Source organism: Porites lutea, chromosome 9 (assembly GCF_958299795.1).
Source record: "Porites lutea chromosome 9, jaPorLute2.1, whole genome shotgun sequence".
NCBI classification, from domain to species: domain Eukaryota; kingdom Metazoa; phylum Cnidaria; class Anthozoa; order Scleractinia; family Poritidae; genus Porites; species Porites lutea.
In genome coordinates this window covers 18,380,014-18,403,395 of record NC_133209.1, presented here as the reverse complement: position 1 = coordinate 18,403,395, position 23,382 = coordinate 18,380,014, and the positions used below count along the sequence as shown (strand labels likewise).

The following is a 23,382-nucleotide window of genomic DNA, read 5'->3' as shown; positions in this document are numbered from 1 at the left end:
CAGTTTACATGTCCATCCTTGCCATCCTTGGCAACAGAAGACGGGAAACAGTTTCAATGCCTATTAAAATATGGCCCTGAATAATTTTTGGACTTCGATAGATTCAAGAACATTTTATGTTTTTAAAAAGATAGTAGATGGCATGAAAAAGTTCCTTTAAGGGATGGGGGTTGTCATGAGGTACATCTTGACAGGGAGTGCTACCTGACAACCAACAGAACACTCTCGTAACTCGGGTGACACTAGAAACCAAGTATATAAGATCACCCTTCAACTTATTTACTGATACTTCTAAAGTTATCTTTCAAATGACCAAAAAGAATAGTTTAGACCGCTTGCAGTCTGCATTTTCTCTTAGATCCATCAAGTTATTCTAAGACGGAGTGAGTGCGTATGTAGACATTAATAATTTTTTTTATACTACTACATAAAAAACAACTGCAATTTGATTGGCTTAGAGCAGTGGTATTGCAGCTTAATTTAAAATACCTACACGTGAAAATTACCTTTGCCGGTAGTAGTATAAACAAACAATAGCATAATTTGTACTTTTGGCATAACTACCACTCATTATATTTCAAATTGTCTCAAATTTCACTCTCCGTTACATATAACAATTTCGAAATATCACTCGCGGTATTTATGCCAAATATCACTACACATCATGCTATTACCTATACAAATCGGATTAAAAACGCCTCTAAAATAAGAGAATGCTCGCAGTCTACAAACAGTTGTCTTACCTTTTCAATTTCCTTCCCCTGCCTCCTCTTCTCTCAATCAAGGCACCGTCCAGATTACATTTATTAACAACTGCGCGTGAAAAGAAAAAAAAAAAATAACAGTTTAACAAGAATTTAGGCATATGAAATGAAATGCTACGGGAAAATTCTAAGAATTTTGTGGACGGAACACAGAACGAACGAATCGAGAGGGGAGGAACTGATCGATGGTTAGAGAACTTTAAAAATCAAAAGGCGGACAGAAGCTGAAGTACTGTATGTTGTTCATTTTAAAAGAAGGCATAGTTTGGAAAAAGTCATCGTGTAGGGATGGGAAAGGAAAAATTGGGGAAGACCAAGAAGAAAAGGGGAAAGGGGTACATGTAACGTTTTTGACAAACCATTAGAGAGCTTGAACTTTTGAGCCACGCACGTCAACCGGAAGTAAGTTTTCTTCCCTTTTTATATGCCTTGATGCTACCAAATTGTATTGCTAAGTTTCTTTACTCTTAAAACAGGAGACTTACTTGAAAATATGGGCAAAACTATGGCCTAGAATGCAAAAAGCCCACTTCCGTTTGAACTGCGAAGTACTACAGAAGGACGTCTATGCAACGTTTAGTTGTCTATAAGCAGTTAGAGAGAGAGAGAGAGAGAGAGAGAGAGATATTACTTTATAGGAGATTTTAAACATTACTTACCGCTTACGTGTACAATATTCGGCTCCAAAAGGAAAACTGCTCTCTATGGACAATGAAAACAAAACGCGATAGAATCGGTGTTCGGCTTCAAACAGAAAATTTCATTCGTAAGCACGTTCTGTCTAGGACGTAGACTTTACGTTATCGATCACGCGATGATCACGGTGGATCACGAGATCATTTACCCGCTACAACTGGTCAGCGGTTGAAGAAAAAGTCAATGGGTGTAGGGTGGGGGAAATTTTATGAACATGGAATTGAGGCCAGGCCATATCTATTCCAGGGAGATGGTACACTGACTGTATGTGCAATTTCAGGAAGCTTAGAGAAGATGAAACCCTCGCCACTCGATGGTTTATTTTTCGTTATTTATGCTGTGGGCTCTGTTCTGGCTGAAACTCCAACGTCTGGGAACAATATAGACACTTCTGGAGAAAATAATTCCAGGATCAAAGACACGAAAATGTTGGTTTGTATCCTTTTGGTCCTAATTACTGTACTTTTTTTGCAAGCTTTTAATATAATTAAGCTTAACTAAAAATATTCCACCTGATAAGAACTTCTTTAAGAGACAGCGGGCTTATTAGAGCTTATTGTTACAGTTTCCTATCTTCGCTCGGAGATCGTGCAATTTTTAAAGAAAAACGTGCTCAACAAGTAGTTGCTGCAGAGAGTATTCTAAACCTTGCTGATTATTCCAAGCAGTATAAGATGGTCGAAATAGTACTTGAAAAATTATTTAAGGTAATCAATGTACCAATTTACAAATCAGGGTTGTCACTAGGATTTCAAGTTGCCGGATATTTGTTGTTAGTAGCCGGGGAAGTCACAAGCAGTCATGGAGACCCCCCCCCAAGAAGTTTTTGAAGTGGAACTTCTACCTTTTTTCAAAAGGCATTCCTGCCTCAAAAAAAGGAATCTTCATCAAGAGTACAGCTATCATTAGCAGGTTTATGATGATCACATCTTTATTAGAGAAAACTACAACATTCTGAGACAATGAAAATAATAAGTTTTTACTTTGCGTAAAGGCTTGTTAGAGGGTTTTTTTAGTGGCCGCCAAATGGGAATATACTTGTAAGCACCGGGTCTGAAAAAAATGACAGGTAGGCACCGGTCACATTATCTGCGCAGTCTTATCTTCAGCGCAGACAAGGCGCATGCTGGCCAGTGAAGTGTTAAATCACAACGATACTTTACAAAATGTTAAAATGTGGAAAGGACAATCAATTCTTATATGGTGCAAATGAATTAACATGCGCTGTAAAATCAGTTGTAAATCCTCATTTAGTTATACGTAAGAACGAAAAAACTTACGGAAAGCAAAAGTAAAACTATTATTACAAATGAATTAACCCACCAACATTTCTTAGTTTTTGCACGCAAGTATTTCAAAATTACTTAAACCTGCTGCAGATGAAACTTGCATTTAGTTTGAAGGGTAGTCTTTGTGTGTTTGAAAGGTGTGCTCTTTTGGTTTAATTTAACGATGAAAGTAGCCGGGGGCCATGCTCTGAGTAGCCGGGGGAAATCCCCGGCCCCCAGCCCTAAGTGACAACCCTGACAAATGCTACTTTTGACATAAGTTCCTGAGTGAGGGTGGGTACAAAACGAAGACCTAAGACCTAAGACCAAAAAACGAAGACCCCCTTAAAATCATTTATAGAAACGGGTAGCTCGACCTTTAAAGATGTGTAAAAAAAACCAATATTTTCAATTATACAAAATTTTGACCAGGGTCTTCGTTTTCTACACCATCCCCCAGGTGTGTAGAAAATGAAGACCCCCCTCAAAATCACTTGGAAATGGCTGAACACTGCTTTTAATGACTTCTAGACACTAAAGGAGTGTAAGAAACAACACAGCTCCTGACGATTAAACCCATGACAACATTAAGATCTCCCGAGTGACGTGGTTATTTAATGTCAGAAGAAATCCAAAATCCATATCTTACAATGTATGTAATATTTTCCTAATTAAATACATATTGACTTTTCTATGGAAAGTGTTTCTGTTTCATTTTAGTTTTACTTTGTAGAATTCATCATGATAATACTCATTAAACTCGTGGTACAGTCAAGCCTTGTTAACACAAACACTTAGGAGACCATAGAAAGTGTCCGTCGTAAGTGGATTCAATATTAAGGGGAAGATGTAAGACCTTTCTTTTTCCTGGGACAACTCTCCCTTGTGCTTGCACTCGTTGCAGTTTCTCACATCCCTCCTTGTGATGTTTAGAGTAGAACTCAAGGGCTGTGGAGAGTCTAGAATTTTATTGGAGAAGCGTTTCTCTATTCTTTGCAGGGCTTTTCCGAAGGACACTGAAATAAGTGGCTGGAGTGTGTGTGATTTTCATTTATTAAGAGTTTGTAAAACAACAGGTACTTAATTACACGGGTCATAGGTTTTTTCGGTACAAAGTTATTTCAATACAAGTTTATTGAGTGAAGTTGTAATATGATTTCACGTACAAAATACTTGGCTCAAAGAACAAAGAACTGGCCATAATAAGATCTCAGAAACATTTCTATCGTCAGTAATAAAGACGTGACTGCGAGCAGAGACTTAAGACTCGTATTTTTCAGGTAAAAATGTTGACGCTGATCGAAACAAGGCTGGACATTAACCCCCTGATAACTCTAATATCTCCAAGTGACACGGTTATTTAATGTCATGGAATGGGGCATTTTGATGGCAATCATGGAAGACATGACTTTGAACACTTTACAGCAAGGGATGCTTCCACAAAAAACTTGGCCATGTTGGTTCTTACACTCCTTTAGTGTCTAGAAGTCGTTAAAAGCAGTTTCCATCCGTTTCCAATTGATTTTGAGGGGGGTTTTCGTTTTCTACACATCGGGGGGATTGTGTAGAAAAGGACGACCTTGGTCGAAATTTTGTATAATTGAGAATCGTCAGGAGTCGTTTTCTACACAGTCATACATTGTGTAGAAAACTAAGACCCTGGTCGAAATTTTGTGTAATTGAAGATATTGTTGTTTCTTACACATCTAAGGTCGAGATACCCGTTTCTGGGTATTTATAAGTGATTTTGAGGGTGGTCTTTATTTTTGGGTCTAAGGTCTTACGTCTTTGTTTTCTACCCACCCTCGTGAGTGAGGTCTCGAGCACCCAGCAAATAACCTGACTTCTTAATAAAATCAGGGCTCTCTTAGGTTAGAGGGGTTGACCATTGAATTAGATGTAGTATCCCCAATGAAGCAGTCTGCAGGGCACGCACGTTAATATTTTAGTCAAATGTAATGGAACTGTTCTAAACAAATACTGGTATAATGAAGATGGGGGGCGGGAATTCTCACCTGTCTTCCCAAACCTCCCAGATGTATCACAATCAATAATAAAATTAATGTTTTAAACCAAGCAAAACCTGGTGCTCTCTATCTTAATAAGCCTCCCCACGCAGATGTGTGTAGGCATTCATCACCCCTTCCACCCCCACGGTCCGTAAGGAAGGAATGGGTGACGAATCCGTAAGGACGTCTGTGTAAGAGGCTATGTTATCTCTTGATGACAGTAAAAATATGTAGTCAGTTCACAATCAGTTGTAATAGCATGCAGCTCCATGTTTTTTTTTTAAATATTCAAAATAAAACTTGAAGAGATTGAAATAAAATGAAATTTAAGTTAAAATTATTTCAATGTACTTTGATGAATTCTCAATTTCGTTCTTTCTACAGTATTTCTAATCATTGGTCAGAAAAGATAGTACTGTAGTATTAATTTTAACTAGGCTAGGATTAGGGAACTTTTTTGTTTCTGTCTTTATGATTAGGCTAATGCGAGGGAGACAAAGGCAATTGAGAATCAAACTAGGCTGAAATCATTTTTACCTCTGTCAAAATTATTTCATTTTAAAGGTAAAGATTAAGTCTGTTATTCTATCATTCCAAGACAAATTTCATTTTAAATTACAACTGATAAGTCTTTATATTTATGAACTGGAGTTTTTTTATTCAGGTTTTACAGGATGCAAGAGTCATTAAAGTAACAGAGTCAGGATCCCAGGACAAGCATTTCTCACAGAACAAGCTCAGAGGGTGACCTGGCTAGAAGGCGACCTGTGTTATAGACCATAATTTGCACCAAGAGGTCATTATGTGATATTGTTTTTATAAAAATGTAAGTGATATATGATTTTTATGCCTTTGAAAAATCGCGACTATATAGTGGATCATTACAATTTTAAACAGTAGTGATTTGGTTTTTCAAACCCGCACCATTTTCTTAAAATGAGTATATAAGATCACAGCTGGTCACGTGTGACTAAAAAGTGGATTTTAAAATTATGAATACCTCTTTCTGAACACAAATTTTGCTCTTAATCTTCAAGGATTTCAAATGTTAAAAACATGATGTGGTAACGTTTACAGCACATTTGAGTGTTAAACCATTTAATGACGTGTGACAAGATGCAAAAGCAAGGAGAAAGTAGTTGCGGCCACATGGCGGCCAATACAAATCAATTTCTTACTTTGTTGAAAAAATCAAGGTGCCATAAAATATCTCCCTTAAATATGTTTCCTCTCAAATTTTATGTGCCCTGTCAATTTTAGATATCAGCAAGATTCCAACTCGTTGTTTTAGAAAAGGAAGCATTGGTCATGTGAGCTCTTAATAATGCAATTAGTGACCTATTATATTGATGGTTAGTAGTTTTAAAAATACTAATGAATTAAGCTTTCATTTTTGAACACAACTGTCATGTCAGAAGGACTAAAGTTGTTGATTGATCCAGTTAGCGCTAGTCCTTTGGGGTTGTTTTACAGCTGAGCAAATCGAGCTCGGGTCGACTGTCTTTGATGAAGAATACCCATTTTTTTAACAGCTCTGGCAAATGTGTTAGAGAACACAGCCCTCTTTGGTGATATTCTTCTTCGACTTCCTGATATAACACATGAGGTAAAACAAAAGATATTTATTTTAAAGTTTTAAAGGCTTTTTATTAGTCTAAAAGGTGTGTACCTGGTAACTTGATTTTTGCTAAAAAGGAAAAGTAGCATTTCTACAATAGACATTTCCAGTCACATGTCTGTGAACAGAGGCACCAAGTCGAGGCTTGGGAAGAAAGACATATACAAAGTGATTAAATTAATGTAAGAAATTGTCAGATATTGCCTGCCTTCACCTCACTTCCTTGCATTTGCTCAATGGAACACTCAATGCAGGAAGGGTCGATGCACAGATGGCTGGCCACCGTCAGATTTCAATTAGCAGCAACAGTAGCCACACAACAGAGGGTGGTCTGCCTGTGTCAATCTGCTGTGCTGTTATTATTACTGCAATGAGGAAAAGGCTAATAAGGAAAAAGAATTTAAACAAATTAATATTGCCTGTATGAAACTTTTGAAATCCTTCAGTGTATAATTATCACTCTTTGCCCTCCATTCATAACAAACCTGCTGCTGAGAGAGAAACAAAATACAGCCAAACCTTCGTACAACAGTCACCCTTCGGAAATGGCATTAAGGTGACTGTTATATACACGGCTGGTGACTGCTATATACAGGTCAACTTTGCAGAAAATGAAATCAAGGCAACTGGAAATTTTGGGAAGTTGTCGGTGACCGTAATATAAAGGGTGACTGCTATATATATACAGGTCAACTTTGCAGAAAATACAATTAAGGCAACGGGAAATTTTGGGAAGTTGTCGGGTGACCTTAATATACAGGGTGACTGCTATATACAGGTCAACTTTGCAGAAATTATAATCAAGGCAACTGGAAATTTTGAGAAGTTGTCGGTGACCGTAATATAAAGGGTGACTGCTATATATATACAGGTCAACTTTGCAGAAAATACAATTAAGGCAACGGGAAATTTTGGGAAGTTGTCGGGTGACCTTAATATACAGGGTGACTGCTATATACAGGTCAACTTTGCAGAAATTATAATCAAGGCAACTGGAAATTTTGGGAAGTTGTCCGGTGACCTTAATATACAGGGTGACCGCTATATACAGGGCAGTTATAATACAGGTTTGACTGTATTACATTCATTAGTAGAAACCAAGAAAGAGACTAAATCGAACACCTCCGTGTGCTGCTTATGGTGATTTCAAACAGGGTTTGTCAAGGCTGCCGGAAGTAGAGCTGTCCGCTTACCTGAGCTTCCTTCTTTTTTTTTTTCTTTTTTTTTGCAAAATAGTTAGACTGTGTTATAATAATATTTTTCAAGTTTGTTCTCTTTTATTATTTGCTGTGTTACTTCTACCTTTGTTTCATGTTTTAAGCAGTTATTGAAATATTTCACTTAATTTTGTGACGGTTCTCTTTGTTTGAATTTTGATTTATTTTATGACACAGCTACCGGCTACCTTGGTCGTTCATAAAAAACTACAGTTGAACCTCTCTACAACGGCCATCTTGGTGACAGAAGAAAGTGACCATTGTAGAGAGGTGGCTGTTAGTGGAGGCTCCACTGTATAACGGCCACCTCTCTCCAACGGCCATTTTTTGGCGGACAGTCCATACATTCACTTATGTTTCATCCTCTCTATAATGGCCCCTTTCTTCTGTTCCCAAGGGTCCCCTGGGAAACAAGGCCAGGGTCCAGTTTAAGTCTTCTATTAAACACACGCAATTCAATGAGTACGTACCGAAAACGAAGTTTGTGTTCCTCTCTGAACCTGTCTCTCGTCTCATTGAATTCCTGTTCTTCAAGGGCAATGCGTACCATATGCCATGGCGGCAAAACCTTCCTGGCTTGCTCTCCTGGGTTTGGCACAGCTTTCAGACTTAGTTCTTGAAGGGACATCATTTTCGATTAAGAAACAAGGTACAACGGTAAAGCGAAATGAGGCTTATTTCATGCTTCTTTTTTTTTAACTGTTGGCTTTTCTTTCATTGGTGCTTTTTGGATTCCCCTGCGACTTTTTTCAACTTTATTGGTGTAGCCTATTCCCTTGTGTTTTTCACACACCTGGCATTTGCATAGAGCACATGGCAAGACACGCTCTGTTGTGCTTTTTTTCTAACGAAGCAATGAAATACAAGGGTTTATTAGACCCAAAAAACAAGCCTTTCGGCAACCTGCTACCTTTCGAGGTGCAAGTAATCATTATGTTCTGGACCCAATGTTTCATGACAAATGACAGAAGGACAAAAATGAATGAAGAATTAACCCGCCTTCCCTGTTGCCTTCGAACAGGTATTCCAATGTCCGTGGTATTTTCGTTTCCAAGCGGCTACAAACGTTTTTCTTCCGCTATGAAAAACAAACCTTATCCTCGCTTTTACGGTTGTCCTCACTGTTTCAGACGAAAAACCAAGCAATACTCGGTACGTTTGAACGTTTGTTTTATTTCGCAGTTCATTTGCCCTTTGTTTTCAGGGATTAGTCGCCATCTTATTTACGTCAATGACTATTTCACAATCCTTTACCTTCAAGCAATGTTTCTTAAAGACACTTTTTCTTCTAGATTGATATGATTGTGACAGAGAACAAGCATGAAGAGAAATTCGACCATGCTTGAATCGCTCTCAGTTTAGATTTACTGCGCGACTATTACGGTCCTTCCATTTCATTGTACCAATATCCAGTTTATGGAACGCAAGGAAATCCAGTCATTCTCGATTTATTGGTAAATGTATTTCTTCTTGACTGGCTGATCGACTTTTATTCCAGTATCTCTCCAGACTTTTCTCTTACTTTATAATACTTGTAATTTGATTAAACAAATTTATTCACAATGTTTTTTGTTACTGCGCAGGGAACACTTCTTCTCCCTCATGTGTGAGTTGACTCAACCGATTACACATATAATATCATAGGTGACGAATTACCCCTTAATTTTGGCGCGAAATTTCAGCATAGTTATCAGAGGAGACTGGTTATGAAAAGCGGCAAACATCAATGATAAAAACAACAGTGCTGCAGTTTATGTTGGAAGCACCCTGAAAGTGCACAATCCTTTGTTTTCTGTTGGCAGATTGTTCCGGAATAAATTAATGCAACGTTTTTATTGGTCAATACAATCAAAATGAAAGGAATTCTTTTGAACGTTGTGCACTTTCAGGTCCACAAAAACATATAACAAAGGAGTCTGACGGGTTTCATTACCATTCCACTCAATTAACTATGATTTCAGCGATAATTTGTAATTTCACACGTGAAATTACACAATTGCCATGGCAACCTTCCCTACGTCTCAGTGTCAAGATGGCGACGAAGTTTTAAAATACCGTGAATGAAGATGTCAGGGCACAAAAAGACGCTTTAGAAAACCTGAACACACAAGTGAACATCAAGAAGGACTCTAACAGGTATTTTGAAGAAAAAGTCTGAAAAATTAAGAACGTTGCAAGCCAAATTTAAGGTCTAAACATTTGAGAGAGTGGAGTTCTCGATCGATATGATCCAGGATAAACATGTCAAAAATCCAAGATTGCTTACGTAATTTGTCACCCATGATATTAATAGGTAATTAAATGGTATACTCGTGAAATTAGGGAATAATTTCACGCGCGTTTAGTCCAAATCCTAATAATTATAAGAATTTGGACAAAACGCGCGTGAAATTATTCCCTAATTTCACTCGTCACCATTTGATTACACGTACTAATTTTGCTTCCTTTTTTAGTATAATAACTACTCAAGTGTCTCTCCTTCTTGCCTCATGACATCATCCCTCATTAACATAATTCCGACCCCCTTCCGAAGGGACCCGAGCCCTCTCCGAAGGCTTCTGACTGCACCCGAGCCTCGTTCTAAGATATTTCCGATTTCCCCCAACAATAGATCGAAATATCCTCTAGACCAACCAGAAGGCTCAAAAGACAATAGACCACCTATCTAGAACAATGGGGACCCAACAGACTACGGATTGCTGCTTACACACTTTCAACTCGCTCAATACCAAGTTAGTTGAGATTTCTTGGAGTTGAATTCGACAGACCTGACCTAGGTTCAGGAAGAGAAATAAGAAATCCCCCTCCTGTGTTTACCTCCTCCATAAAGCGTCGCATCAGGAAATTTTAGGTCACGTACGGTGGCAGCAAAGAGACGTACCGAAGGTGTCATGCACGTGCAGAGTTGTTTTGCTTGTGAAACCTATTAATTTTTTTGTCGATCTCGTTGCCGTCCCCTCCGCCTTTGTCTTTACTTCTCTTCAATGAGAAATATAGCGTAGAATTCCTCAATATAAGCAACTCTATAATACGGACACCTCTCTATGGCGGACCTTTTTACGGTCCCTCCCCTCCCCCAAACTTCTTACAGTGTTGACCTCTATAATGCAGACACCTTTGTACTGTGGACTTTTGTCCCTTTGACTCTGGTAAAACCTCTCCCTGCGAAAAACTCTATAGTACGGGCACCTCGGTATATCAGGGAGAGTTCTATTGGTTCGAGAGAATCCCTACCTCTACAATACGGACATCTCTGTATCAATTGGTTCCAGAGATGCTAATTCACACAATCCCTACCTTTGCAATAAGGACACTGCAGAAACGCGGACTTCTCTTTTGGCTTCTCTCGACTGAGCAGAGCTAGAACAGGCTAACAGCTGGATAATATATGGGCCCCGTATCTCTCCAAGCGATTAGGATTTCCTTTGCCTGGTCCCTGTACGGGCGTTTTCCCAGGCCTTCTCCGTCAATTCACCTGGTGACGTATCCGAGGCAAACGGGCAGACCACGTGACCCGAAACGTATTCGCCGCGCGGAATAATGAGGCTTACTGGACTAGGTAATGATTTCCCTAAATTGTCCCGATTACTCCCCAACACGTCAGAATTATGTGCATATGATGGTCTCGTTCGCCTGAAAACAACTTGAGGCGGCGCAGACGATAAAATGGAAACTGCGCTTTAGGTTTGACATACTTAAGCAAACAGGGCTCGTACGAATCATGAAAGTCCTAAAAAACGATCCACATTGTACGAACTCTGAACAAAGAAAACATTAAATGATTATGCTGCAGAATAAATATTTACCCATAAATTAGTTCAGCTTTCGCTTTATCATGACACGGATGTTGTGGTAATCTGAATGAAAAAAAGGACATTTATTGTGTGAGTAGCAACAAAAACTGTTCTAGTTTTCGTTAAAAAAATACCCTGTGCACGCATTAAAACTATTTACCTTCGTGTCTTACCGCGGATAATGATGTTGGAAGTGGATCGCTAAGTAAAGCTAACCTTTTCAATTAGTTTTATTGAGTGTTGGATAATATTCGATTTTTTCCTTGTTAGAATTCTCGTGAAAATTATACAAACACGTTTCTTGATCATACATTATTGACCTTTCTTTCTCTCTTTGTTTAATCTGAAATCATTTTTTATTTCTTTTTCGTCTCGAAGATATTAGCGTATTATTCAAGATGACATAAATTTAAGATTATGTTGTTTTTTTTTCTCCATATAGTTTTTTTTTGAGACTCCGATATTTACTGCGCTTTTCAAAAACACGCGAACTCTGAAGTTCAAAAGCTGCCTTCGCAAATGGGCGTTTTTCACTACTGTCAATCGTAATTAGGATGACAAGCAATGAACCTTGGAACACAAACACACAAAACGGATCGAAATCCACTTATCACAAATCAAAAACCATGACCTTTTGAATCCGTTGAAGTAAACTCCTTTTTTTTCTAAGAGCCCGGCTAAGATGACTGACGGCAGAGAAAAATGCAAACGTGAGCTGGCTTTTTAAACTTCAGAATTCGGGTGTTTATGAAAAGCGTAGTGAGAGACTAAAGTTATTCTCCATGCTCATGCAAAGATGATGATTAAAGCTGGAAAATGATGAGTATCTGAAACATTTTTTTTTTTTGCACCAGGTTCAAAAGGAACAATATCTTAACTACAGAAGAGCTTATTTCAAGGACACCACCGATGTATTTTCAAGCGTCTTGAAGGACCTTTTGAAGACAAGTGAGCATATTGTCCACGTTGTAGTTTAATTTTATCCTTGCTTTGAAATTCATTTTACTTCTTACACGGCTTATATTTGGCTACATCAGATATCAGAATGTCCATTTATCACTTCAGACGATTTTAAATTTTATTATTCAAGCCACTGATTCGCTTCTTAATTTTTAAAGGATTGGCGCTTCAACTTTCCTCTTATCCTTTTTGTTTTTTAGGTGCAGAATTTAGCCTTGGTCCCAATCCTTTTCGTGTATTATCCAATAATTCAGCGTCTGCTTCTTCAACCGCCACAAATATATCAGGTATTGAATTTACTGGATACTTGTGCGTGTGTTCTATTGAAAGCGGATTACAGCATGCCGTAACAATAATGGCAGTATCATGATTGCTTTTTACCTGCAATTGTCTGCAAGGGTTTTTCCACCGCGTCCAAAGTTCTTTTGCCCTCCATGGTAGATTTTGATCAATGTAGGTTTCTGGGAAACTGTCGACCTACCCCTCCCCTATGCTAATATTAACACTTACTTCTGATAAAGGGCAAAATGATGGCTCAGGGGAGGGGTAGGTGGACAGTTTCTCAGAAACGTAAATCGATCCGTAGATTTCATGACCCATTACCCCTCTCTGCTCACCCAATGAGCTTTAAGAATTTCGCAAAAGGCACGAAGTTTGATCATTAAAACCCAGTATACTGGGACAAATTGCTACAACGCCAAGAAGAGTTCGAAGGTGATTTTCACCCATTTTACAAAAATTGCAGGGTGGGAGGGGGGAAGTCGCCAGATAACTAAATATTGCTTTGCAGTTCCCAACATTTTTTAACTCCATTCTACATCTACATCATAACTTAGCAAAGGCTACTTATCGCGCCAAGAACTTTAGAAATCTTGTGGAATTGCTTGTAAGTGACAAAGCCGACTTGATAACAATTTTGGTACATTTTTGTTACCCTAGGGATTGGCAGTTTTCAGACAAACCCTGCCGGTTTAACAGGTTCTTTGGGGACAGCAGGAACAGCGTCTCTGGGAAATCCATTTGGCACCACCACAGGACTCGGTAGTACCAGTCTAACATCAGGCTCCACATTTGGAACACCTCTCGGGACCAACACTTTAGGAGCCACGGGTCTCGGAGCGACCACTAGATTTGGGACCCCAAGTCTTACGGGAGGATTTGGTACCCCTGCCCTTGGGTCCTCCACAGGAGGAGCTTTTGCCTCCACCGGGACAGGATTTGGGGGGACCGGTTTTGGCACCGGAACTTCAGCGTTTACTGCACAACCGAAGTTTCAGCTTCAAAGGCCACCGGCTGGTAACAAGTGAGGCAAAAGGAGATGAAACAAGCGGGATGTATGTTGTTTTAAGCACGCAATTGAAGCTACTTGTGTTGAACATAATATACTCGATCTACCTACGCATTCATAAGGGTTCTTTGGACGGTTTTGATCTAATACCCAACATTCTGCAGTGTAGCGCGTAAACGAAAATATTGAAGGAGTTTCAATCTTTCCGTTTACGGACGACTTTTCATACAACGCCTTTATTTTATTGGAAGTAAATTGTACGTCTAGGCGCACGTAAAAATTACTCGACCGTGGAATCTACCTTAACAACAGAATGTTAGAGCAACCTCAGTCCGAATTCCTGGTACACTGCGCGAAAATACAAGGTATTAAAGTTGACGATTAGTTCAGCAAACAATGGCATGTGTGGACGGCTTTTAGAATCGCGAATCAGGAGGGAAGCGTAAACGCGTCGCTCGCTATATAAGAAGCACTAAATAGTATTTCTTGCCCCTTCTTAGGCGCGTGAAGCAAGATCCACGTTCAGATCATGATTCACGTTCGCCTGCGAACCGTATCTCAAAAGTAATGCCTGTTATACGGGCGTTAGCTTTTGGTTGGTTTACCGTAAACGTACATATTATTTGTTGAGCGAGCGGCGACGCCTTAAGACAAGGCGGTGCATGAAGCGATTCGGCGACTCGTTTGTAATCTCCAGCGCCTGTAGTAACTCCTTGCGCGAAGGCCAACGCGAATTTAGCGCAAAACGGCAACAAGAGAGCTGTAGCAGGCTGGTAACCATTCGCAAGTGCCATTTTTGCGTGGAACTCTGTTAAGATCGTTTTCAGCTGTGTAAGTTAAACAGAAATGACTAACTGTATTGTGGAGGTGTGTATTTAAATACGTAGTAGTATTAAGTACTAAGTAGTTTGTGTTGTCTAACCTTTAAATAATAGGGAGCTTAAGCAACTACGACGACGACCACAATGACAACTTCAAAAAAACAATAGGTTTAATGATCAAAACAACAGCTCTGCACGTGCATCACGCTTTTTAGTACATTTCTTTGACGTCCACTGCACGACTGCGACGTGAAACCTCCTAATTTGTCGTTTTATGGAGGACGTGAACATGCACGTGCGGCGACGAATTTTCCTTCCTATTTTTGAACCTGAATAAAATTCAACTCCAGGAAAAAAATCGCGTGCATTTGACCTGAGCGGGTCCAAATAGACGCAATTAAGTTTGAAAGAACCCAAATTCATTTTTTGCCGACGTTTTCACTGCCGTCGTCGTCGTCCTTGCTTAAGGTCCCCATATCCTGGAACTTGTGACACTCAGGCCAATGAGCACACTGTCAGGCACCCCGATCGCAAGTTACGTACACTCACACATTTTAATCATTTTCTCCTTTATAGAGGGGCTTCATTCACGCACAAGCGCGCCCTCAGGCACATTTAAAGAGCATTTGTTGAAAGTAAAGTTAAGCATTTTGGTTGAAAAAAATAGATACTATAGTGGAACCTCTCCTTTAGGACACCTCCATTCAGACTACACAATATTTGGTCCCGGAGAAATGTTCATATAATCTTTGTATTTGTTACCTCTACTGAAGGGACACCTCTATTCAGGGGAAAGGGACACTTTTTCTGGGCCCTAAAACCTGGGTTTAACTTCCAATCAGGGGACACCTTGGCAATCAAAAAAAGATTTAGTTTAAGTGTTCATTAGTCACAATGACGAGTGCTTTCCAGAAACTGTTTTCAAAAATGAATTAACTCATGTACTGCACTTGTGGGAATTCAGCACACTACATTGCAGAGATAAGTTATTCATGATCTTTTATGCATTATCTAGCTGCTTGAAATAATGACTGTAGCAGATTCCACAGCCTGCGAGAGCAGACGCCTTTTTCGGCTCTTAATAATTAAAGATATTTTATTCGTTGTTTGATTTTTTTTTACAAGCCTCAGCCCAACCTCCAATCAGGGGACACTTTCCTTGGTCCCGAGGGCGTCCCCCGAGTAGAGGTTCCAGTGTAACTGACAAAATGAATTTCTATGGTATCCGCGGTGCTCCGTTAACTTGGCTTCCCAGTTATATAGCTCAGAGAGAACCGTATGATATGGTTCATCATCATGTCTCTTTATTTAACAATGTTGTGTGTAGCGTTCCCCAAAGCTCTCTTCTTTGGCCTTCCCCTTTTCTTCTAGTATATCATTGATCCTTTTCACTCTTCGAGTCACCTCTCGTCAGTCTTCTTCGCGTATGATACTAATATATTTGTTCGTCATTAAGACTTAGTTTCTTAAACAAATATTAATCAAGAGCTCTTTCTTGTTTCCTTTTGGTTTAATGGAAATAAACTCACTTTCCACCCTGAAAAGTCAACGTTCATTACTCTTATTAATTTTTTTATCCACAGGGCAAACAGATTATCCCAACAGTATAAACATCTTAATAAATAATTCTCCTATAGCTCGTGTGCAGAAGGGATATTCCTTGGAAACCTGTCGTGGAAACTCCACGTCTCTTCCATCTACGGTAGTCTAAAGATAGATGAATTTAAAGTAAATCACGACGATATCTACCTTCGGATACCTTAACTATAATTCTCTCTTACCATATGTCTACTACTGCAATCTAGGGTATTCCGTGTACTAGCCTGCGCGGCTCGCGGGATTGGCAGAGGAGTGTTGCTGTTTTTTGGCAGCCGAGCGCCGGAGCCTCAACAAGTTTGGGAGTAAGTCAAATTCAAATTTTCCCTCGCGGCTCCTCCGCCAAGAGAGAACCCCGCGCGTGACCATCCTGCCAGCTACGCAAGCTATCCGTAGAATCACCCTATTTCCAGTCCTCCACGTACAAATTCTAAGCCTCTCTCCAACAAGCTTAATATTCTTTTTCTCTATTCAATCTTTAAATTCCATGTCTTCTGCTTTGTAACATTTCAATAACTCTCAAGGGGTAGGGTCGGAGGGATCCGAACCACCCACAAGATATAGGACAAAATTGGTTTATCACCAGTCATAACAGACGAAAATTTCTGAGATGTGTTCTTTACAAGTAGAACGTCACATGTCGGCTGTGCGCATCATCTAAGCAAGGGTCTAAGTAGTGGAGACTAATGAAGTGTCTAGGAAGAGGGGAAATAATTTGCATGGACGGTGTGCACAAGATGGATCCACCCTCTCCCCCCTTCCCTTAAGGAAAATTCCTCGATCGGCCCCTTCTTTACCAACTACTCTTCCTCCTTCGGACGCTTTTGTCTTGGTTATAACACGTAGGGTATCGTGCATTCCTTGTGTCGTATCTTTTGCCTCAGATTTATGTGTACAATCTTCCTTTCCATTACTTGTTGCTCAGATCTCAGATTGTTTGTCAACACCTTTTAAAACTCCACTTCTGCATAGCATGCAGCCCATGGATAGTACAAAGAGTAGACTAGTATCCATGGGCAGTCATAGGCTGTTGATGGTAAAATACACGGTTTTTTTCAGTATGTGCAATTAGATTAAGATTCACGTTTACGGCAAACGCCAGATTCAAGTTAAGAATTTCTCAGAGTAGAAAATAGGCAGATAAAAATTGTCCAGAACAATTCTTATGGATAAAACTGGCGTGAAAGTAATTATTTCTCAGTAGAAGTAATAAATAGTAAACGACAAATATTAAGGGAAAAACTTGGTCACGTGGTACAAATTCACGTTTGCCGTTTGGCGTTAACGTGATTCTTAATATCTCTAATAGTTTTCTCTCGTTTTGTTGTTAGAACGCGGCTAACGATTTACCACAAGTTTCACATACAAAAAAAAAATCATTTTAAAGCCGAAGAACATAAAATGCTTAAAGACATTTAAAATCTTGGCAGTGCCTGAGCGGCGACTGGACCGACCGTGCGATAAAATCAAGTTCCTTAAAATAAGCCTCGTCAGTCTTCACTTTGCGATGAAAAACAGAAGACTGGCGTGTAAAATGAGTCGAGTCAGCCTTCCAAAGAATAGCGGCTCTATAGCTAAAAGAGTTTTAAGAAACTACAGGACGATTATGTTATTTCTTTTTCTGAAGTAGTACGCAGTGCAAGGTTTATTTGTCAAAAAACTGAAAGAGCCACAGGTGCTTCACCTATAAACATGCTATTGAGTAGTTTAATTGATCGAAGTTTATGATAGGTTAGATCAACGCGCAATCTTCTTTATTAAGAAAATCTCAGCCATGGGTATCGCTTTACATATTCTTGACTGAGCCTTCGCCAAAGTCAGCCTCAATATTCCTAAAATAAAAGAAAATTACGAAAAAGGGGCGATACCGCACCTATTTGAAAGATTGTTTTTGATTAGCTGGGAAAACAGTAGGGATTGTCACATAACAATGCCGCTATCCCTGAAAACAATTGAAGTGTAGTTTAAAGGGGACCAGTGAAATAAGAGGTTTAGAGCGGTGCAGGTCTACCGCAAAAAAGAGGAGTAGATGAAATACTTAGTCCCTAGGCCTTTTCCCAGACATTGTGTATACTCCGGGACCTGAAGACAAAAGAGCAGCTTTCAAAACTTACTCATTAGCATTTTAATTATACAGTAGGTCCCAGTTGTTGCAAAAGTTGAATAACGCTATCCACTCCACTACAAAGCGCAATTGGTTTCACTATAATTCTTATCCTCTGGATAGTGATTTATCCGGTAAATAGCGCTATCCAACGTTTGAACAACCGGGACCTGGTAGTTAATCCGATATTGTAAGAATAGCTATTATCCTTTAATTTTTAAAAATTGATTTTTTTTTTGATTTAAAAATTTAAGAATTTTTTCAAATTTCTTTAATTTTGTTAATTTTTTTTATTATTTTTTTTTAAAAATTTGTCCAATCAAGGATTAATATGGATAGTTTTAAAAAGGAATTTCCTAATGAAAAAGGAAAACTGTCCAATTAATTTAAGAAAATAGGGAAACCTGTATGAGCCAATCAAATCCAAGAAAATACAAAAAGTAATAGAAAATAGCCAATCAGCTTGAAGCATTGCGTCCGCGCGGTAAACGGGACATGTTTAATAAAGTAGCCTATCTTACAATATGAATGTTTCATGAACTTTGATTATACTGATTATATTGATTATATTGTACGTATAATATATAGATTTAGCCAGGGCTAAAAGCGAAGTTCCAATTTTAATAAATTTATAATTTAAATCAAACAATAAACTTTTAATCCACAAATCATTTAACTTAAGGGCACATTCATGTGACTTTTGAGGGAAAGGCTAAGTTATTTTAGAGTGAAACATCTTACATCGAATTGATAACCTTATATGTACACCCAAAAAATAGCAAACATCTTCGATCACATTCAAGATCACAGTAGATTAGGCCTCGAAAACAAATTCTTGGAAAACAAATCACGCCAAATTTTTTTGCGTTCGACAGGTTTACTTTACAAATTCTTGCCAACAAATCTGGGGGTGTTTAAACCAACCTTTTATAATTTTTATACACCACATTTGAGGTGAAACAGTACTATTCATCATACAGAGCTCGGACAGAATGCGGTATTTCACAATTTTTCAAGACAAATTGCACTCAGTCAATATTCAGGACGAGCCAAACCGTTCAAAAATTTCAGAAAATTTCCAAAATCACCCATACGGCCAGCTGGTTCTCGTTTCTATAGTGCGAGCTGTCAGTGTGGTCGAGTGTTTGAATGAACTTTAACAGAGTTACGCTTCAACATAATAGCGAATTTATTATTATTTGTTTTGTTATTTAATGGTTTCAGTTATAACGATGTGTAATCTTATAAAGCGTTTGATACGCGCGACATTTTTGAGTACTCCTGCAAGCGATGGTCATGAACGATGAAAACAAACGGCACGGACAAGCGATTAAAATTGCAAGAGAGACTACTAACAATCAAAAAAAGAGATATAATTCCGTGAAACATTTACAGAGACAACAATTTTCATTCACGAAGACAAGTATTCAAGTGTCTCTAAAAATCCTGAGTCTTTAAGCGTAAAGTTTAAGTTTATGTTTTAGCCGGCTTCCCAGCGGAGTTTGACTAATAGTCGCGGGTCGCGGGTCGCGGGTCGCGGGTCCACAGTCGCGGTCGCGGGTCCAAAGTCACGGTCGCGGTCCAATGTCGCGGTCTCGGGTCCAAAGTCGCGGTCGCGGGTCCAATGTCGCGGCAGGGGAAAATGATTTGGGGTTCGAGGTAACTGAGTGAAAACGAGTGATATGAAAAAAATATGAAGGGAAAAAAATCGTTTTTATGCATGATACTCTACGGTAGCCAATTTACAGGTTACGGATGTTAGAGTCAACAAAATAATGTCTCAAGAAAAGACGTAAAAGAAAAAGCTGGCCGACTTTTGTGTTCACCGCAAGTTCATTTTGTTTTCTTTCTATCGGGCCAGTTATCTATAAATTCAGCTTTGAATGTACTTATGCATAACAGTATCTGATAAAAAATGTTACCCTGAGTTACCATTGTTTTCTTCTTGTCTATGAATTGCTGACAAATTCTTAGGGGTGCATTCACTGAAAAATGTGCGATATACTTCATAGACTATAAATCATATACGTTACAACAACTTAAAAACCTTTTATAAAAAAAGGGCTAACTCGGGCTCGAAAAGCTACGAGTCTGTCGGTAGAAGAAACGAGAACTGTTTCAATTTTAACAAATGTTTTCGGCAAAAATAAAGAAAACGCTTGTTGAAAAACTTCCTGGTCGCAAACTCCCAAAATAAACTCTTTGCTCAAGTAACTGGAAAGAGGAGGAGAGACGTTGGGCTTTAAGTGCCAGTAAAGTACATTCAAGTGGGTATTCAAGGCATGAATTTAATATAGAAACAAGTAATAATCCACAGCAAGAGGGGATAAAGATCGAGCTTTATCCTCTCTTGTCCACAGAAAGGAGTTTGTTCCCACTAACGATTGAAATCCGGAATCCAAGTTCTACCAAGACAGAATAGACCATAGTCTCTTGGTTCTACTGACAAAGACTTCAATCCAGTACCTGGAATCTGGAATTACTTACCTAATTTATTGTCTTTTCTTAGCTCTGGTGGAGTTGATAACTTACCGTTTTCAGTGTCTGGTTTACTTTCTTTTTCAGCTTCATGATATCGGGCGTTATTATTTCCTTACCTACTTACTCACTTGGTTATTTACGATGCATGTTTTCAAGATTTGACTGAGACGCACATTGAATGGCTTCCTATTGTCAGGTTGTCCTGGTTGCCATTTAGGTGAAGAGAACAAGAAGTTATATTGAACATTCCGGGTTGCCGTCTCAGTTGTAAAAAGAAAAGCATTAAGCGAAAATCTTGCTTCGAGGAACAGACTCCTTTCTGTGGATTATTACTTGTTTCCATATTAAATTCATGCCTTGAATACCGCTTGAATGAAGTTTCATGCGCCTGTTTACATTTTCTTTCAGTTTTGTCGAAAACATTTGTTAAATATAAGAGTTCTCGTTTCTTCTACCGACAGACTCGTAGCTTTTTGAACCCGAGTTCGCTTTTTTTAAAAAAAGGCTTTAAGTTGTTGTAACGTTTATAATCTGTAGTCTATGAAGTGTATCGCATATTTTTCAGTAAATGAACCCCTAAGCATTTGTGAGCAATTCATCGACAAGAAAAAAGCATGGTAACTTATGGTAACTTTTTTATCAGATACTGTTATGCATAAGTATAACTGGTCTCGATAGAAAGAAAACAAAATAAACTTGCGTTGAACACAGAAGTCGGCCAGCTTTTTTTTTTAGGTCTTTTCTTGAGACATTATTTTGTTGACTCTAACATCCGTAACCTGTAAATTGGCAACCGTGGAGTATCGTGCATAAAAAAGAGTTTTGTCCTTTATATTGTGTTCATATCAGCCGTTTTCACTCAGCTGTTACCTCGAACCCCAAATCATTTTTCCCTGCCGCGACACTGGACCCGCGACCGCGACTTTGGACCCGCGACCGCGACATTGGACCCACGATCGCGACATTGGACCTGCGACCGCGACATTGGACCCGCGACCGCGACTTTGGACCCGCGACCCGCGACCCGCGACCCGCGACCCGCGACTATTAGTCAAACTCTTCCCAGCGCGGTGTTTACTGTTTTCGTAAGTGAACTCCTCGAAGCAAGAAAATCGCTCAAAGTTTTCTTTCTACAGCCAAATTTATAACTAAATATCCTTCGGAACGTTTTCTTTCTATTTGTGGTGAGCAAATATATCTGAAGGCTTTTTAAAGTTCTGTAAGCTTATATCAAACCTGATACTAGGTCAGATCATTGACTCAAATCCTGCAAACGTGCATAAACTTGCCGCATAAACTGTCAGCGTGAACTGTGCAAGACTTCATGAAACACAAACATCAAATACAATAATTACTTAGACTTACCATTCGAGATTCAGTTCCTGAAAGCTATCAAGGGAGGCCACAGTTGCTTGAGACTTTTAAACCCTCTTACGCATTAAGCAAGGTGAAAAACGAAGACGATGCCATCCGAAATCGAATTACCGAATTTTGACAAGCAACTTATTTCTCAACCAAAACCCAGTAAACAAACCAGCCATAAATAACAGAAGACTCTTGATAGCAGCTGTATTTCATTTTGTACCTCCAGAGGAAAAAGACAGTTAAAAACATCACAAGTTGACACAAAACTCTGTCAGCTTCAGCTGTCAAAGTAAACTACTTTCAAGATGCTACATAATTTTTCCGCATAAACTCACCTGTCAAATTTTGACCAATCAGAGTATAAAAACTGGACGTAGAGCGTGACCAATGCGTGACCATGGTAAGATAAGGTCTTCCCCGCCTGTACTTTTAAAAAAACTGGATGAATTTTCGCTTCCGAGGTCAGTTTGAAATCAAAATCCTAATAGTGCGGAGCCATAGTGACATAACCACAACATATTTGATATGAATCCTTGGAAAAAATAAACTTGAGCCTGCGATCATTTGAAACTGGTAATTTGTCAGCGGATAACTTTAAAAAAATACTCGACCTCGATGGGTCGACACTTGAGCCCGCGGTACGGTCAGGTGATACTTGTCAGCGGATGCCCTGTTTTGATAGCTGTCAATTGATCACAACATTGATGTGCAGCCTGTGCATATAAGTTTTCTCTTGGGCTCCCAAACTAGCTAAAAGTGTGAGAGTAAAAATTGGTTTTCCTGTGGTGCGGACGGACGGCGGGCGGTCGGTGTACGGTCACGTGATTACCAAATTTTCTGGGATGGGTAGATTTACTTAGCCATGGGGCTCCGCCCACGCACGCGCGAAGCGCGCGCGTGAAGCTCCGCTACAAATTAAGTAAAAAATTTTACGTAACTGGGTAGTCGTGTCCGCCATGACAACTGGGGAAGAGGACATAGCTATGCTTACCGTATTTACTTGACTAATCGCCGCCCTCGAATAAATGCCGCACCTAATAAAAGGAATCCGGCGCTTTGTGATTTCCGCCTTTGAATAAATACCGCATTGGAAACACCGCCGCGTTTAATGGAGTGCAGTAAGGTATCCAACAGCTTGCAAAAGAACAGGCTAAATCTCTTTGTGTGGTCGCGGAAGAGCATTAACTGGCTAAGTACAGTCAAACTCCATTAATATGGACACTGACGGGGCCATAGAAAGTGTCCGTATTGATTAACGGGATGTTTCACGGGTCATGTTATCAATAAACACAGTTCAGTCAAACCCCGTTAATATGGACTCTGAAGGGCCCATAGAAAGTGTCCGTATTGATTAACGGGATGTCCCGCGGGTCTTGTTATCAATAAACACTGTTCAGTCAA

General features: G+C 39.3%; 3 protein-coding genes across 4 annotated transcripts in view; 2 read left to right on the top strand and 1 right to left on the bottom strand.

Annotated features, from left to right (window-relative positions):
* Nucleotides 1-23,382, bottom strand: part of LOC140947825 (uncharacterized) — a 71,053-nt gene that overhangs the window by 35,554 nt on the left and 12,117 nt on the right. The gene's annotated exons all lie outside the window — the stretch shown is intronic.
* LOC140947833 (uncharacterized) lies at nt 901-14,745 on the top strand. 2 transcript variants are annotated; one of them, XM_073397037.1, is made up of 7 exons: nt 901-1,166; nt 5,402-5,563; nt 6,270-6,343; nt 8,594-8,724; nt 12,221-12,314; nt 12,527-12,613; nt 13,266-14,745. In XM_073397037.1, the coding sequence occupies exons 4-7, from the start codon at nt 8,602-8,604 to the stop codon at nt 13,631-13,633; spliced, it is 672 nt and encodes a 223-aa protein (XP_073253138.1). In that variant the 5' UTR covers nt 901-1,166; nt 5,402-5,563; nt 6,270-6,343; nt 8,594-8,601; the 3' UTR covers nt 13,634-14,745. The 2 variants fall into 2 exon arrangements, with proteins under 2 accessions (XP_073253138.1, XP_073253137.1); XM_073397036.1 differs by lacking the exon at nt 901-1,166 and adding an exon at nt 5,198-5,301.
* LOC140947832 (coiled-coil domain-containing protein 134-like) overlaps nt 2,052-23,382 on the top strand; it is a 40,420-nt gene continuing 19,089 nt past the window's right edge. The window contains exon 1 of the mRNA XM_073397035.1: nt 2,052-2,167. Within this exon, the coding sequence (XP_073253136.1) occupies nt 2,135-2,167 (33 nt within the window). The 5' untranslated portion in view covers nt 2,052-2,134. The remainder of the gene's footprint in view (nt 2,168-23,382) is intronic.

Excerpts from the sequence above, each read along its gene's own strand:
- LOC140947833 (XM_073397037.1), top strand. The coding sequence starts at position 8,602 with ATGTCCGTGGTATTTTCGTTTCCAAGCGGCTACAAACGTTTTTCTTCC. Across the intron at positions 8,725-12,220 it reads GAAAAACCAAGCAATACTCG|GTTCAAAAGGAACAATATCT; the intron begins GTACGTTTGAAC and ends TTTTTGCACCAG. Across the intron at positions 12,614-13,265 it reads AACCGCCACAAATATATCAG|GGATTGGCAGTTTTCAGACA; the intron begins GTATTGAATTTA and ends TTGTTACCCTAG.